Genomic DNA, 15,357 nt, shown 5'->3' with positions numbered 1-15,357 from the left:
AGCAGCTAAAGGTGAAAAAGAAGAAAATACACTAAGTGATTCTAAAAGTGGCCCTAGATTTTGGAGGGGTCGTATGGTAAAACAAAAATATACAGGATCTTTCTAAAACTAGAAGCACAAACCAAACCCTTTGTCTCCTTTTTTTCTTAAGACTGATAGGGATAGAATAGCATAGTTATACAGGTAGTTGTAGAAATCCTGGTAGGAGACTATAGATAGAGAAGGAAACCTAGGAAACCTTAGGAGGCCACTGTAAGTTAATGATCGCTTGAAAAACCTATTGGAACATTGTTCAACGAAGCAGACTTCCTTAAGTATAAAACCATGAGCAAAACCACAATATATGCCCCAGGCCATTAGATGGAAGAAAAATGTTACCACCCTTCCTGCATACCATAATTCTAGACCTCATAGTGCATGCATGCTCAGTCACTTCAGTCGTGTGATTCTTTGCAACCCTATATACTGAAGCAGACATGACCGAAGCAACTTAGCAGCAGCAGAACTGTAGCCTGCCTGGTTCCCTCTGTCCATGGGATTCTCCAGACAAGAATACTGAAGTGGGTTGGCGCGCCCTCATCCAGGGGGATCTTCCTGACCCGGGGATGGAACCTGCATCTCTTGTCTCCTGCCTGCATTGGCAGGCAGGTTCTTTACCGTTGGCACCCCCTGGGAAGCCCCTGACCTCATAGGGTCAGGCACTTTCCTGCCTAATATGAAGGAGGAGCTAGTGATGTATGCCTTATGTCTGCATCTATGTTACTTGAAAAAGGGGGAACGACCCTTTTTCATTATAAACTGTAACCCACTCAGTCCTCTGGGCAGAGCTCCCTTGCCTGCCCACTGGCATCTCTTACAAGCATCCTATATTATTAGTAAATCTGCTTCTTGCCTGTCACTTTGCCTCTCACTGAATTCCTTCTGCTCTGAAACATAAAGAACCTGAGCCTCAGTAAGTTCAGACATCAGGTAAGTGTGTTCTAATTAAAAGATCATGAGTTCAGGTCCCAAGCAGGGTTTTAGCTGGATTTGAGTTCTGGCCATGTGGGTTTGAGTCCCAAACTAGGTTTTGGCTAGGTTCAAATCCTGGCACATGGGTTCAAGTCCCAGTCTGAGGTAAATGGTTTCAAGACCATTTGCTGCTGCTACTGCTGCTAAGTCACTTCAGTCGTTTCCGACTCTGTGCGACCTCATAGACAGCAGCCCACCAGGCTCCCCCATGCCTGGGATTCTCCAGGCAAGACCATTTAGGTTTTATGTATTCTTTCCCCTGCATTTCTAGACTTGTGTCCTGTCTCATCCCTCTTCTTTTCCTGTCTCCACACTCCACCTTCCCACTTTTCAACTCTCCTTGCACAGAGGTCTCCTTCCATGGTAGATAGAATAAAGGCCCCCCAAAATGTCTATGTCCCTGTACCTGGAACCTGCAGATTGTTGTGTTACATGTCAAAGGGGATTTGAGGTTCAAATGGAATTAAGGTTGCTAATCAGCTGACCTAACGATAAGGAGATTATCTTGTATTATCAGAGTAGACCCAGTGTGGTTACAGTGGTTCTTAAAAGTGGAAGGAGGCCGAGGAGAGTCAAAAAGGGAGGGGACTACAGAAGAGCTCAGAGTGATAAAGAATCAAAAGGAGTCAACTCACTTTTGTTGGTTTTGAAAATGAAGAAAAATGCTAAGAGTCAAGGAGTGTCAGCAATCTTGAGAAGCTAGAAAAGGAAAGGAAACATTTTTCCTTAGACCTCCAGAAGGAATATCTGCCAATATCTTGATTTTAGGTTAGTGGGACCTATTTCAGGCTTCTACCCTCCATAACTGTAAGATAATAAATTTATATTCTTTAAGCTAGTAATACTAAATTTACAGTAATATGTTACAGCAGCAATAGAAAACTCACATGCTTTCCCTCTCAGCCTCCTAAGGACAGCTATGCCTTTTCCAGGGAAAATAAACAGGCATTAGGACATAGACTTTTCCTGGATACTCAAATGAAAATAATGGATCATTTAATCAGTTAATGGCAGATCTGTCAGCTAACAGCAGAGAAACCCTTAATAATAGTGGTGTAAACAAGATAGGTGCTTATTTCTGTTCACGTAGACGGCAGCCAGTTCACAGCTGACATAGTAGCTCTACAGTATCAGTGAGGACCATCCCTTACTGCTCATCCTGGAGTGTTAGGCCATATGTTCAAGGTGGAACCCTGTGCTGAACATGACTACCTTCTAGCCCAGCAGCAAGAGGAAGGGGAGGCAAAGAGCACATCCCTTTCCTTCAAGGACACTTCTGCTTATGTCTCAGTCGCCATAACATGGTCAAATAACCATATCAAGCTGCAAGGGAACCTGGGAGTGTATTTTTCAGCAAAATATACTCAACTAAAATTCAGGGTTCTTGTGGTCTTTGTTAAATAGGAAAAAAAAATTTTTTTATCACTGATGAAGACAAGGAAAAGTGGTATTGGAAGCAAGCTCTTCCAATACCAGAGACTTCCAGAGACTTGTGGTCTCTGCCACAAGTTACTGTGTGATCTGGTTTAGATTGAAAGCCAGCATCATAGCTGACCAGTCTCTCATAGCTCCCTCAGAGCCAATGAGGATATGGAAATTCTGTGATAGTCTGTATCCTAGTGTGATAAATTCTAATTTGGAGGAAATATTAACTTCCCATCGAGCAGTTTCCATGATCCTATAGATTGTGGCTCCTTCCATCTTTGGATGAATGGAAGAGTTACACTATGCTACTGGATAAGTGGGTTCGATCCCTGGGTTGGGAAGATTCCCTGGAGAAGGGAAAGGCTACCCACTCCAGTATTCTGGCCTGGAAAATTCCATGAACTGTATAGTCCATGGGATCACAAAGACTTGGACACAACAGAGTGACTTTCACTTTCTTTTGCTTGGCCCTGTGAAGTTTTACGAGGCTGTAAGATGTTCGTTTGATTTGGGGCGTATAATTTACCTGTGGGTTAAATTATATTTAAATGATTCCATCCCCAACCATGCTGATGAAATCATTGTTGTTGTTAAGGCCTCCCTTTTGTTTGTTTGTTTTTATATGCAATATCCCTCCCTTGATCTTCAAGCATTTGAACCTAGAGTTCAGAGATCTTCCTGGCCTCAAAATTCTTTCAGCCTTCCTTCCCATTTTATTGTCTCAAAGCCCTTTGAAAATAAATTGAGAGAACAGTTAAAAGTGTTAGTCACTCAGTCATGTTCATCTCTTTGGGACCCCATGGACTGTAGCCCACCAGTCTCCTCTGTCCATGGAATTCTCCAGGCAAGAATACTGGAGTGGGTTGCCATTCCCTTCACCAGGGGATCTTCCTGACCCAGGCATCAAACCCAGGTCTCCTGCATTGCAGGCAGCTCTTTACCATCTGGGCCACTAGGGAAGCCCCTGAAACAGTTAACTATCAATTTATACTGTGCGCTGTTGGGTTGGCATTTGCAGTATTCTTTGTAAAATAACATTCTCTATGCAGGGACCTCTTTGTCCACAGAGAGTTCTGTCTAATTATTTCTGTTGTCTTGAAGAACTAGATATCAAGAAATAAAAACCAAAGAAAATAATTCGTAGACTTTTGCTTTTTTGGTAATTAAATAAAAATTGTTTCCTGATTTTCGTGAATATGTAAAAACCTATGTACTGAATTTATTATGGATTATTTTTCTTTCTATAGGTTTTCTATGTGTCTTCTTTCCATTTTGAAATTGTAGCTTGAGCCTACTTTATCCCTAGATAAAAATATTCCCCGAAGCTAGTGGAAGTCGTGGTTTTTAATATAATATCTTCCGAACAAGACTCAATTGGTGTTGACTAAAGCAGTGTTTAATGCTTCTCATTTATGGGGTCATGCACTCTAGTTAAATTGCAGCTCTCAGACATTGCTTCAGTGACCTAAAGGGCACATTTACACAGACAATCCAGAAATAGCATATGGCACCTTGACATGGAGGAAGACCTGATCACAACATGCGGGAAGTGGGCACTGAAAATAAAATAGGATACTTTCTGAGGTGAACGGCAAGAATAAAGTGAGATGGGAGGGGTCAAGAAATAATTAGAAGAGAAATGAAATTGGGATAGGATTTGAAGAGGGTGGGGGGCAAGGAAGGAAAGAGGTCTGGCAGAGCCAGAGACAAAGAACCCATCTCACCATCTACATAGGCATAGAACTCCACTCTCTAAAGCAATATCTAACAATAGCAGTACCCAATAAATAACAACAGTAATTATGCATATGGTCACTCTTACCATTTTGAATTTATTTCATAAACTTATTTCATAAATTCAGTTCAGTTCAGTCGCTCAGTTGTGTCAGACTCTTTGCAACCTCATGGACTGCAGCACACCAGGCTTCCCTGTCCATCACCAACTCTGGGAGCTTGCTCAAACTCATGTCCATTGAGTCGGTGATGCCATCCAACCATCCCATCCTCTGTCGTCCCCTTCTATAATAAATTTCATAAATTAAGATAAATTTGATAACTTGCTTTCTTCCTGTGGCAGTTTGTCTTAGCTGATTTAATGATCCCCCCTGAGGAAAGAATGAAAGGGGGAGAGAGAGGGAGGAGGAAAAGCAATCCTCGTCTCTCTGGTCTCCCTGCCCCTCAGACACAGTGCTGGATTGGGGATGTAGACGGCTGCAGAAGCCTGGCCTGACTGCAGTCGTTCTTTTGGGATCTCCCAGTTACGGTGAACCCACACATTTGGCAGCTGGTGATTTCTCTGATGTATTTTCCCTCTTTGTTTTCTTTCCTAGTGTATCTGAAACCCACCCAGCATTCCAATGGCCAGCAACAACACCGCCAGCATAGCACAAGCCAGGAAACTGGTAGAACAGCTGAAGATGGAAGCCAACATCGATAGGATAAAGGTGAGGATGGCGTCACCCACAGGCTCAGCTGGCCTTGTCAGGAGTATGGCTTGTAGCCAGGTGTCATTTGACTACTCTTCTATGGAGAGTGATGAAACCAGAGATGGTGGGAGAGAAACGTAATAGTTAGGCAAAAGTTCATTTTCTAATGTGCCTTTGCCCTCTCTGGAATTTTCCAGAATAAAATGATGGTATAAATTAAAGCTAGTTCGCTGAGTAAACTTCAAAGCAGAACATAGGCTCATGGCTGAATTCTAGCCAAAGGATTTGGAGAAGCCACAAAACATAGCAATCGACCAGTTCACTTCTCTGACCTCGTAAAGAAATCCTTCTCGCTCGGGTTTAATTTTTTCTATCCTGATGTATGTTCTAATTTTTAGTGTCTATCTTCAGGTCTAGCCCTTCTATCCACCATTTTTATTTTTACTTTTTTTCTCTTTTATACTCTTAGATTTTTTTCTTCAGAACACAAAAACCACACATGGTCTCCCTGAGAAGTCAAACAGCATAAAGGTTTCATGGAAGTTAGTAATCTACTTATTTCTTTCTTTCACTCCCCAGATCTAACCTGATAGCTTTGCCTTAAGTTGGATCTAACATATTGAGCCAGGACTTTTAATAGAAACCTTTTGTTGGCAGATTTTCAATGTAAATTAACCCACATAGATAGCTACCGCAGGTAGTAAATTTTTGTCAACTATCAAAGCTTCACTTCCTCAGAAGACCTGAGCATTTTATGACATAGAACTCAGCAGTGTATTTCATTTTATTAAAGTTAGAACATTTTTCCAAATGCCTTTTTTAAACTGGAAAATTTGTCCATACCTGCCTTAGGAACCTGAACAATCCAGCCCTCCTTTGGAATGTGCTTCTAGAGCAAGGGTCAATAAATTATGGCTCATGAGCCAAATCCAGCCCACTGTCTGTTTTTGTCAGTAAAGCTTTATTAGCACACAGCCCCATACACTCATTTACATCTTGTCTGTGGCTTCTTTGATGCTATAACAGCAGAGTAGAATAGTTGCAATAGTTGCAACACTTAGCTCAGAAAGCCTAAAACTTTTGCTCTCTGGCCTTTTAGAGAAAAACTTTGCTGAACCCTGGTCTAGAGGAGTGATTCTCAGCCCACCTGTACATTCAAATCACCCAGGGAATTCTATAAAAAGAACCATTTCTAAGACCACAGTGTAGACCAGTTAAATTAGAATCTATGATTCAGACAACAGTAATTTTTTATTTATGTTATCAGTTAGTTTTAATATATAGCTAAAGTAGAGAACCATGGTTCCATGGGAAGAGGTTTGCTCCTTATAACTCCCATCAGATCTGTGCTAGAGTCTGAAGGGAGAGCTTATTTTCCTCTGTAGGTAAGCCGAGCAAATAACCTTAGACATTTTCCCATCTATCCTTAATTTCCTTTATACAGTTTGAATCCTGGTAATGAGCCACAAAATGTAAACAGCTTCTTTCTTGCAGTTGCTTTAATTCTTCTTTATTTATAGTGTGATAAAGGGTCCTTAACATCTATTTTGCACCTTCACTACCTTCCTCTTCTCCATTTTCCCCTTTACCTGTTCTTTTTTATTTCCTTTCTTAAAAAAGTACAATGTGGCAAGTGGGCATAGTACCTGCTGGGAGGAATGAGGTCACGCAAAGATTGTGGCACCAAAAAGAGTCATTCAGTTCTTTTTTTCTCCCTGCTGGGAGGTGTTCTGTGTGTGGGCCTCTGGAAAATGCCACTTTGCCTTTTGGGGTGGCCCAGTGAAGATGAAAGTGTTTGCCAAGCCCCAATATGGTTGGCATTTTCTGGTACAACTCAGCATCCCCAGGCCCAAGTCCTGAAGCAGGATGTAATGGTGTAAGTGGTATGAGAAGCTGACAGTGGGAGGAACAGCTCAGAAACAGACCTTTTCAGCTGTAGGTCAGACCATCATCACCTCTCACCTGAATTACTGACTGCACAGTGCACTTAGCTGACCTCTGCAATCCCTTCTCAACCCTAGTCCATCCCCACCATCACTTACCGTCCATGTGGCTACCGAGGACCACAAAGCAAAGACTTGCTGCAAGAAAAGCTCATTAGGTTCCTCTCCTATTGAACATCTTTTCATGACTCCTATCACCTGGAACTTGAAATTCAAACTCTCCAGCAGAGTGTGTGTAAGGTCCTTCTGGCCCCTGCCCCTCTTTTCAGCTTCAGTTCCTTCCCCTCACCCCCATGCCGTATTGAAGCATTCTTAATTCCCTTGATGGGAATTTCAAGTGACTGGAACATTCAGTCTCCTCCTCTTTACATTTCTGCTTTCCCAACTCCCATGACTCCTTGAAGACTCAATCATTATATCCTTTAAGATGCTTTCCCAAACCTTCATCATAAGAGTGGACTTTGGCTATTTTTCTGTTATTTATTCCTTTATCCAATACATATTTTGGTGAGAGCTTTCTAAATTGCCAGGCCTTATTAGGTCTTAGAGATACAGAGCTGGATAAAGATAAAGAAATGATTCTTGCTTTCAAGGATCTCCTAGTCTAATAAAGGGTTACCAAAAAAAAAATGAACAAGACCTATTACTGATACAAGTAAGACATCCAAAAAGCATAATTACCAAGTATCATCAGAATGAAGCCGATACCTCACCCTGATTACCTTGATATACTACTTGTGAAGAGACCAAATAAAGCAGTATCTCTTTGAGACATAAAGCATTGGCCTAATAAACTGAACAGTGAGTGATTGCCTTCCTAGCTGATTGTAACTTTCAAAACTCTCAATTCCTCTTGACATCATTGGACCCAAAATTGTTGGAAATAACAGCGGCTGCCTATATTTCAGCGTTTGTTCTGCACATCAGAGCCAGGCAGGCATGCTATGGTGAAGTGTCAGGTTATTTTTAGTTTAGCTCTTGGAATAAAACTGCCACTGGTTTAGGACTAGTTTATCTGCTTTTCGGAGTCCCTTTCAGGGTTTTGAGTGTTCAGGTTTCTCCACCTACTTTCCATGCATGATCCTGTCAGCAAGAAGGAGCTTCTCTCTGAAGATCCCAGGTCTGATTTTTCGAATCACATCAGTGGCCTCTTCAAGCTATAAAGGCTGCGGTGGCTTGATGTCCCTCTGGCAGGGCGTAGTGCAGCTGAGGCAATAGGGAGCAAGGAAAAGGGGGCACAGCTGACACTGGGGGTGTCCAGGGTCCCTTCCGCAAGGAGTGGCCTTATCCCTTCTGTGGCCTCCAGAATGTCCTTGGCTGCCTAGAGTAGTCTTACTATGAGAGGGTCTGAAGAGCATATTCCTTTTTAAGCCTTCTTGTTTCCTATACCTTTGTATCACAGATCCTGGGAGATTTGGGCTAATGAACCCATTAACTGTTCATAAGCCTCAGGCATATATAAATTATACTCCCAGCCTCTCTGTGTTTCTTTGTTAGCATTTCATTCAAGGACAGAAAGGAAAGAGAAGCCAAAGAAAGCTGGGATGGACTGGGGAAAGGGGCAGAGAGAGGTTTTGGAGACTGTGACACTCAGATGTATGAAACAACAAGATATGCTGCTGTTGAGCAAAGGCTGGTGAAAGAAAGCTTGTCCTGAGAGCGCAAGTCAAGAGAGCACGTGTGAAAGCAAAGGACAGTAAGACTTCAGTGACTCTATTTATTCATCACTATATTAGGACTCTGGGTTTCTAATAATAGAAACCTAACCCAAGCTGGCTTAAGCAGAAAGAAGGCATTGATGATAAAAGATACAAGGCGTCTCAGAATCTGAGAGCAGAAATGTAGCTGAGTGAGCATGGGGAGTCAGAACTGAGAAGCCAGCAGGAACTGTGGGGGCTCTGGGATGTCTCTGCTTCTCTCAGCCTCTTTCCTTTCCCGGGAGGAATAGATTTCTCAGCTGCCTGTTGCATGTGGAGGACACAAAATGGCTGCCCACAACTCCCAGGATCACACATCACACTTTCAGCTCCATGAAGAAAGAGGTAGACTCATGTCATCCCTTTTAGTCTCACTTCCTAGAGTGGTACATTTGTTCTACCAAGGATGAGCCATCTGCAGCTTCAATCAACTAACGCTTGAATTACCCACATTGCACAAACATGGCTCCTAGGAACCCACCCACCCGTAAGCATGGGAAGGGTAGTTAAGGAGGGGTGAGAATCATCATAAGCTGAAAGGAAGCCCTTTAATGCATGGCATTGTTGGCATCATGAATAATATACATGTAAGTGCAAAAGAAAGCCAAGGCCAGGAGCATGGGTGAAATGATTGCTTCTTAACTAATTGGATGCTCCTTATATTGGCTTCACATATAAATGCCAAAGCTATTTCTCATTTCTCCCAAATGGTTGCAATAGACCTTTCCAACTGGCGTTCTTCACTGTCTAGAGAATGTGCTGTGCAGATTACCGTCTCTCTGGTTATTCTGAATCCCTCAGTGAGAACACTCTTCCCCTTATTCTTTTCCTATTTGTTGTTGTTCAATTGCTCAGGCATGCCCGACTCTTTGCAACCCCATGGACTGCAGCATGCCAGGCTTCCCTGTCCTTCACCGTCTCCTGGAGCTTGCTCAAACTCATGTCTGTTGAGTCAGTGATGTCATCCAACCATCTTGTCCTCTGTCATCCCCTTTTCCTCCTACCTGCAATCTTTCCCAGCATCAGGGCCTTTTCTATTCTTTTCCTATTTATTGTAGACTAAATGCTTGTGTCCCTCCCCATATTCATATTCATGACTTCCCTGGTGGCGCAGACAGTAAAGCGTCTGTCTACAATGTGGGAGACCCGGGTTTGATCCCTGGGTCGGGAAGTTCCCTAGAGAAGGAAATGGCAATCCACTCCAGTACTTTTGCCTAGAAAATCCCATGGACAGAGGAGCCTGGTGTCCATGGGGTCGCAAAGAGTCGGACACGACTGAGCGACTTCACTTTCCATATTCATACATTAAAATCCTAACACCCAAATGTGGCAGTATTTGGAGATGGGGCCTTTGGGAAGTGATTAGGGGTCATGCAGGCAGAGCCCTCAGGAATGGAATTAGTGCCCATATAGAGGCTCAGCAAGCTCCCTTGCCCTTTCCACTTTGTGAGGTTACAACAAGAAGATAGGCATCTATGAACTAGGAATCGAGACCCAACAGACACTGAATCTGCCGGCACCTTGATCTTAGACTTTCCAGCCTGCAGAACTGTTGTTTACAATCCACCTGGTTTTGGCATTTTATTAGAGCAGCCCAAATGGACTGGGACAGTATCTGAATCTTACTCCTCTATGACAGGTCAGCTTAAATCCCCACTTGTTCATGAATCTCTTCTATTCTGATCCTACTTATTAGTCAGTTTATTAAATAATTTTACCTTCATCAGGTAAATTACACAGTCCTCAACGTCAAAGACCTTATTGTCTACTTCTTGGTGATGAGATAGGCAGGCAATGAGAAAAGATTTTTTTTTTAGTGGATAGCTTTACATTCACCAGGGCTTCCCTGGTGGCGCAGAGGGTAAAGCGTCTGCCTACAGTGTGGGAGACCCGGGTTCAATCCCTGGGTCGGGAAGATCCCCTGGAGAGGGAAATGGCAACCCACTCCAGTATTCTTGCCTGTAGAATCCCATGGACGGAGGAGCCTGGTGGGCTACAGTCCATGGGGTCGCAAAGTGTCGGACACAACTGAGCGACCTTCACTTTCTTTCGCTTTAAGTTCATGTACTAAATGTGTCATATAACAAGACATTAGGAACTGTATTTTGGATGACATTTCCAATTACATTTATGGTTTGGGAAATTCCAAGCATGATGTCACTGGCCAAAGAAAACTCATCATATAGAAGAAAGTTCAGTAAAATGCGAAAAAGTAGGGCAGAATTGATCATTTTAAAATAGGTAAATTGTTTTATGTCAAGTATATGAATATAAGTAGCCAGTATTTATAGTATACCTTTCTTTTTGAAAACAGCTCAACATAAAAAAAAAGACTGATTTTCAAAGCTGAAAAAGTTGTTTAATTATTGAACCAAATGTAAACGTTTCTAGTAATCAAATCATCTTTCTGACAATCAACTCATAATACATTGGAACTGAACTTCAGGTAAAGTTGTACTGAGACACAAGTCAGTTAGACATCCTGCTTCATTCTAGAGAGGGGACAGACATCCTAGGTTTGGGACTTTTCAAATACTTCTCCAGCATTTGAATCAAAAGTTTTAACATCTCTTCCCTAAAATTCTTGCATTCAGTTTATTAGGAAGAGTAAGTTTCAACCTTACATATAGGCCACACTGAGACTATTTTCAGGGTTAACAAAATAGGTATAGTATGTCTGGAACTTATAGAGGAAAAGGCTGTGTTCAAAGATATCCATTTTAATTCATCTGATTTGCTGAAAGTGGAACAAAAAATTTAAATTGAATCCAGGCATACATTAATAATTGAGCATAGAACTTCATTTTTATGAGGGTTGATACAATTTTCAAAGTTCAGTAGATGTTGGTTAAGCACCAAGTATATTCTTAGCCTTGTGCATTATACGTGGGAGCTATAGAGGCAGTACTGCTAAACGTTGATAATTCAAAATCCCTAGAAAATGAATTTTTCTGAATAACCTAGTTTTCAGGCCAGAGGAAGCTCTTCCTTCTTCAAAATATAAATTAAATTGAGTAAATACCATGTACTTTTCTTGATGACTGTTTTGGAAATTAATTCTATTATTTCCTTTTTTAAAAAAAATCCTATTGATGTGCATCATCAATCTAATATCACCTTGGACAAACAGGAAGGGCAAGATTATTTAGAATATTTATACTTTATTTTACAAATTTAAAATGCTAGGTATTTATTCATACAATTTTACTTTCTCTAATATCACAATCAAAGTTTGATCCTGGGTGCTTTCCACGGTCATAATGGAGAGATCCTTTAGACTCACCTTTGACCACCAGCAGTGATGTGGGCCCCTTGGTGATACAGGACATCATGGTGGTATGCTGCTTTCCATTTCTGGCATTCCTAATGTTGCTCAGCATACCGACTCTTGTGTTTTCAGTATAATTCCAAGACACAGGAAAGAATACAGTCATTTCTTCTGCATTTACTAAGGATCAAACTAGATGTTTCAATTTTCCCTTACTTGAATTACATATTGGTAATTCAATGAATGATAAAGCCTTTACTGTAGCCAACAGCTTTTGACCTGAGTAAAAACATTTTTCTGAACAAGTGCAGGTCAGTCTCTCTAGCGTGAAAATTTTATGATCTCTTCCCACAGGTGTTACAGTTTCTTTTGCCTTCAGCTGTCTTGCCAGGCTTGTGACAGGCAATGTTCAGGATAACTTCTCATTCTAAGGCTCCATCCCAGTGTGATCTTTGAAGTCCTTTTAGGAGTCAATTTGAAACTGTAAATCCTGAATGGCTCCAATAGTGCAGGCCACACAACTGAAGGAGTGATTGAATGATTGATACCCTTAACACATAGGCAGTTGTCCATGGGCACAGGCAGTGATGACCCATCAGTGGGTTGCAAGCATTTTGCAGCGTTAATTTTAAGGTGTGTTTCAGGATTCAGGATGTAATGAAGATGGAGCTTACTTAACCCTTACTTACAGTTTAAATTCTCAGGTCTGGTTTTTATTCTTACTGACAACTTATACTACTCAGAGCTGTAAAGGTGTCTGCCAGAGTAGATTCCTGTTTTTCGGAGCCCAAGATTATAATCTGGTGGTTTTTACTGGGACTGCCTAGAGCCCTCCTTCCCTTTCTCACTGATTCTCAGCCCCAGTCCAGTTGGGTGAAGTGCCTGGGTAGCTGGGTTTCAGCAGCTGTCAATCTAGGGCTATGCTTGCTCTTAGCGAAAGCACATTCCTTCATTACACAGTAGATCTCATCTCCCTTATCAGAGACATGCTCCAGCAGTTTGCTGCTCATTCTGAATCACCAGTTTTGATTCTTTATTTCATCATTTCCATCATCATTCAAATATAGTGTGATTTGTACATCTTAAATGAAATTTAAATTTCTTCTCTTGAACCCCTCGTTTCCTCCTCTAGCAACTACCTCATTTGTTTGCTCTGCTTTGAAGCTTAACTTCTTGAGAAAGTTGTTCATACTCAGTATCTCTAATTTCTCTTTTCTTTAGAAAAAATATTTTTACTCTGGAAGTAACCTCAAAGGTACAGAAGAGTTTGAAGTACAATGCAAAGAATTTTGTTTTCCCCTGAACCATTTGAGAAGAGTTGTCAACAGGTGCCTGTTACCTCTGGATACTTTAACATTTCCTATAAGTAAAAACATTGTTTTACATATTCATAATATGATCATTATGTACAATTAACATTTATACATCACCACCTTCTACTCCTCAGACCCCACTGAAGTATTTCAGATAATCTCAATAACGTCCCTTTTAGCAAAAGCACCCAGTTCCGAATCATGGGTTGTATTTAGCTGTCCTGTCAGGCACAGTTCCTTAGACTCTTAGGACGTGGACAGTTATAAAGATTATATAGATTTATAGAGTGCCACTCAATTTTGGTTTGCCTGGTGTTTCTCTGTGATTTAATTAAAGTAACAGAAATTTGACATTAATATCAGAGAACTGGTGGGATATCCATCTCACTGCTCCCTTCTGTCAGTGATACACGATTTCATATTGTCACTTACTGGTGGTATTGACTTTAATTACTTGATTAAGGTGGCGTCTTCCAAGTTTCTCCATATAAAGATATTTTTTTCTTGGTAGTTTACCCTGCTGTTCTTTTTATTTTCTTATAAAACAGACTGTCATCTAACATCCTCCATAGCTATTTATTATGTTTTATTTTCTGTTCTCTCCATCCTTCTACTCAAGTACTACATAAGCAATTTGATTATGCTGTACATTGGTGTAGTTTGATTCATGGTTCTTCATTTGGGTATTGAGTTACTTGAAACTGTGGATTTATAGTTTTTATCAAATTTGGAAATTTTCAGTTATTATGTCTTCAATTATTTTTTCTTTCCTTTCTTCCACACACTATATTTCTCCTCTCCTCCATAGACTCCAATTGTATGATTATTAGGCTACCTGAACTTGTCTCCTAGCTCAGTGATCTCAGTTTGTTTTCAGTCTGTTTTCTCACCATGCTTCACTTTGGAGAGTTCCTGTTATTGTCTTCAAGTTCATTATTAATCTTTTCTTCTGCAGTGTCTAATTGGTGCTAATTCCATCCAGTGTGCTTTTTATCTCTAAAAATTTGATTTAGGCCTTTTTAGTATCTTCCACCTAGATAGCATATTCAAAAGCAGAGACATTACTTTGCCAACAAAGGTCCGTCTAGTCAAGGCTATGGTTTTTCCAATGGTCATGTATGGATGTGAGAGTTGGACTGTGAAGAAAGCTGAGCGCTGAAGAATTGATGCTTTTGAACTGTGTTGGAGAAGACTCTTGAGAGTCCCTTGGACTGCAAGGAGATCCAACCAGTCCATCCTAGAGGAGATCAGTCCTGGGTGTTCTTTGGAAGGAGTGATGCTAAAGCTGAAACTCCAGTACTTTGGCCACCTCATGTGAAGAGTTGACTCATTGGAAAAGACTCTGATGCTGGGAGGGATTGGGGGCAGGAGGAGAAGGGGACGACCGAGGATGAGATGGCTGGATGGCATCACCAACTCGATGGACATGAGTTTGAGTGAACTCCGGGAGTTGGTTTTGGACAAGAAGGCCTGGCGTGCTGCGATTCATGGGGTTGCAAAGAGTCGGACACGACTGAGCAACTGAACTGAACTGAACTGAACTGAACTGATGTCTCTTTTAATCATGTTTTCCTTATCTCTATTTCCTTGGTCATGTAGACAATATTTACAATATCTATTTTAACAGCATCCTTGTCTATTTATTTTATCATTTATGTCAATTCTGCATCTTTTTCTCATTTTTGGATTAATTAATTTGTATTAATTTTTTCTTCATTATGGGATATGTTTTTCTCCCTTTATTTGTATGCCTGGATTTTTTTTATTACATTCCACAATTTGTGAATTTTTTGTGTGTGTGGCATACTGGAAGTTTTTGTAGTCTTTAAATATTTGGATGTTTTGTTCTGTGGTCCAGTTAAATAACTCGGAAAAATTTTGATCTGTTCTTTTAAACGTTGATAGGTGGGTCCACCTCAGCCGTTACTCAAGGCCTACTTGGCACCACTACTGAGGATACCCTTTCTAAGACCCGTCAATCCCCTATGTGTATGAGATCTTTCTACTCTGTCCAGCAGAGACACAAACTACTCCAGCCCTGTGTGATCACCAGGGACTACTTCACTTGATCCTTTCTGAAATTCATTTCATAGTTTCAAGTAGTTTTCTCCCACATATGTGCTGATCAGTATTCAGCCAAAGACTCTAAAGGAATCCTCTGGAGGCCTCCAGAGTGCGTGCTTGCTCTCTTTCTCCCTCTCTCTCTCTCTCTCTCCAGTGACTGTGTGTGTGTGTGTGTGTGTGTGTGTGTGTGTGTGTGTGTAGGTTTTTCTT

General features: G+C 41.2%; 1 protein-coding gene across 3 annotated transcripts in view; it reads left to right on the top strand.

Annotated features, from left to right (window-relative positions):
- The window catches only part of GNG2 (G protein subunit gamma 2), a 129,457-nt gene that overhangs the window by 104,589 nt on the left and 9,511 nt on the right, over nucleotides 1–15,357 (top strand). For all 3 annotated transcript variants that reach the window (XM_068964398.1, XM_068964401.1, XM_068964399.1), the window contains one exon: nucleotides 4,767–4,880. In XM_068964398.1, the coding sequence (XP_068820499.1) occupies nucleotides 4,794–4,880 (87 nt within the window). In that variant the 5' untranslated portion in view covers nucleotides 4,767–4,793. The remainder of the gene's footprint in view (nucleotides 1–4,766; nucleotides 4,881–15,357) is intronic.

This window comes from Capricornis sumatraensis, chromosome 2 (genome assembly GCF_032405125.1).
Source record: "Capricornis sumatraensis isolate serow.1 chromosome 2, serow.2, whole genome shotgun sequence".
Taxonomy (NCBI): Eukaryota; Metazoa; Chordata; class Mammalia; order Artiodactyla; family Bovidae; genus Capricornis; species Capricornis sumatraensis.
The sequence above is the reverse complement of the archived record's forward strand: the minus strand, read 5'-3'. Positions and strand labels throughout refer to the sequence as shown.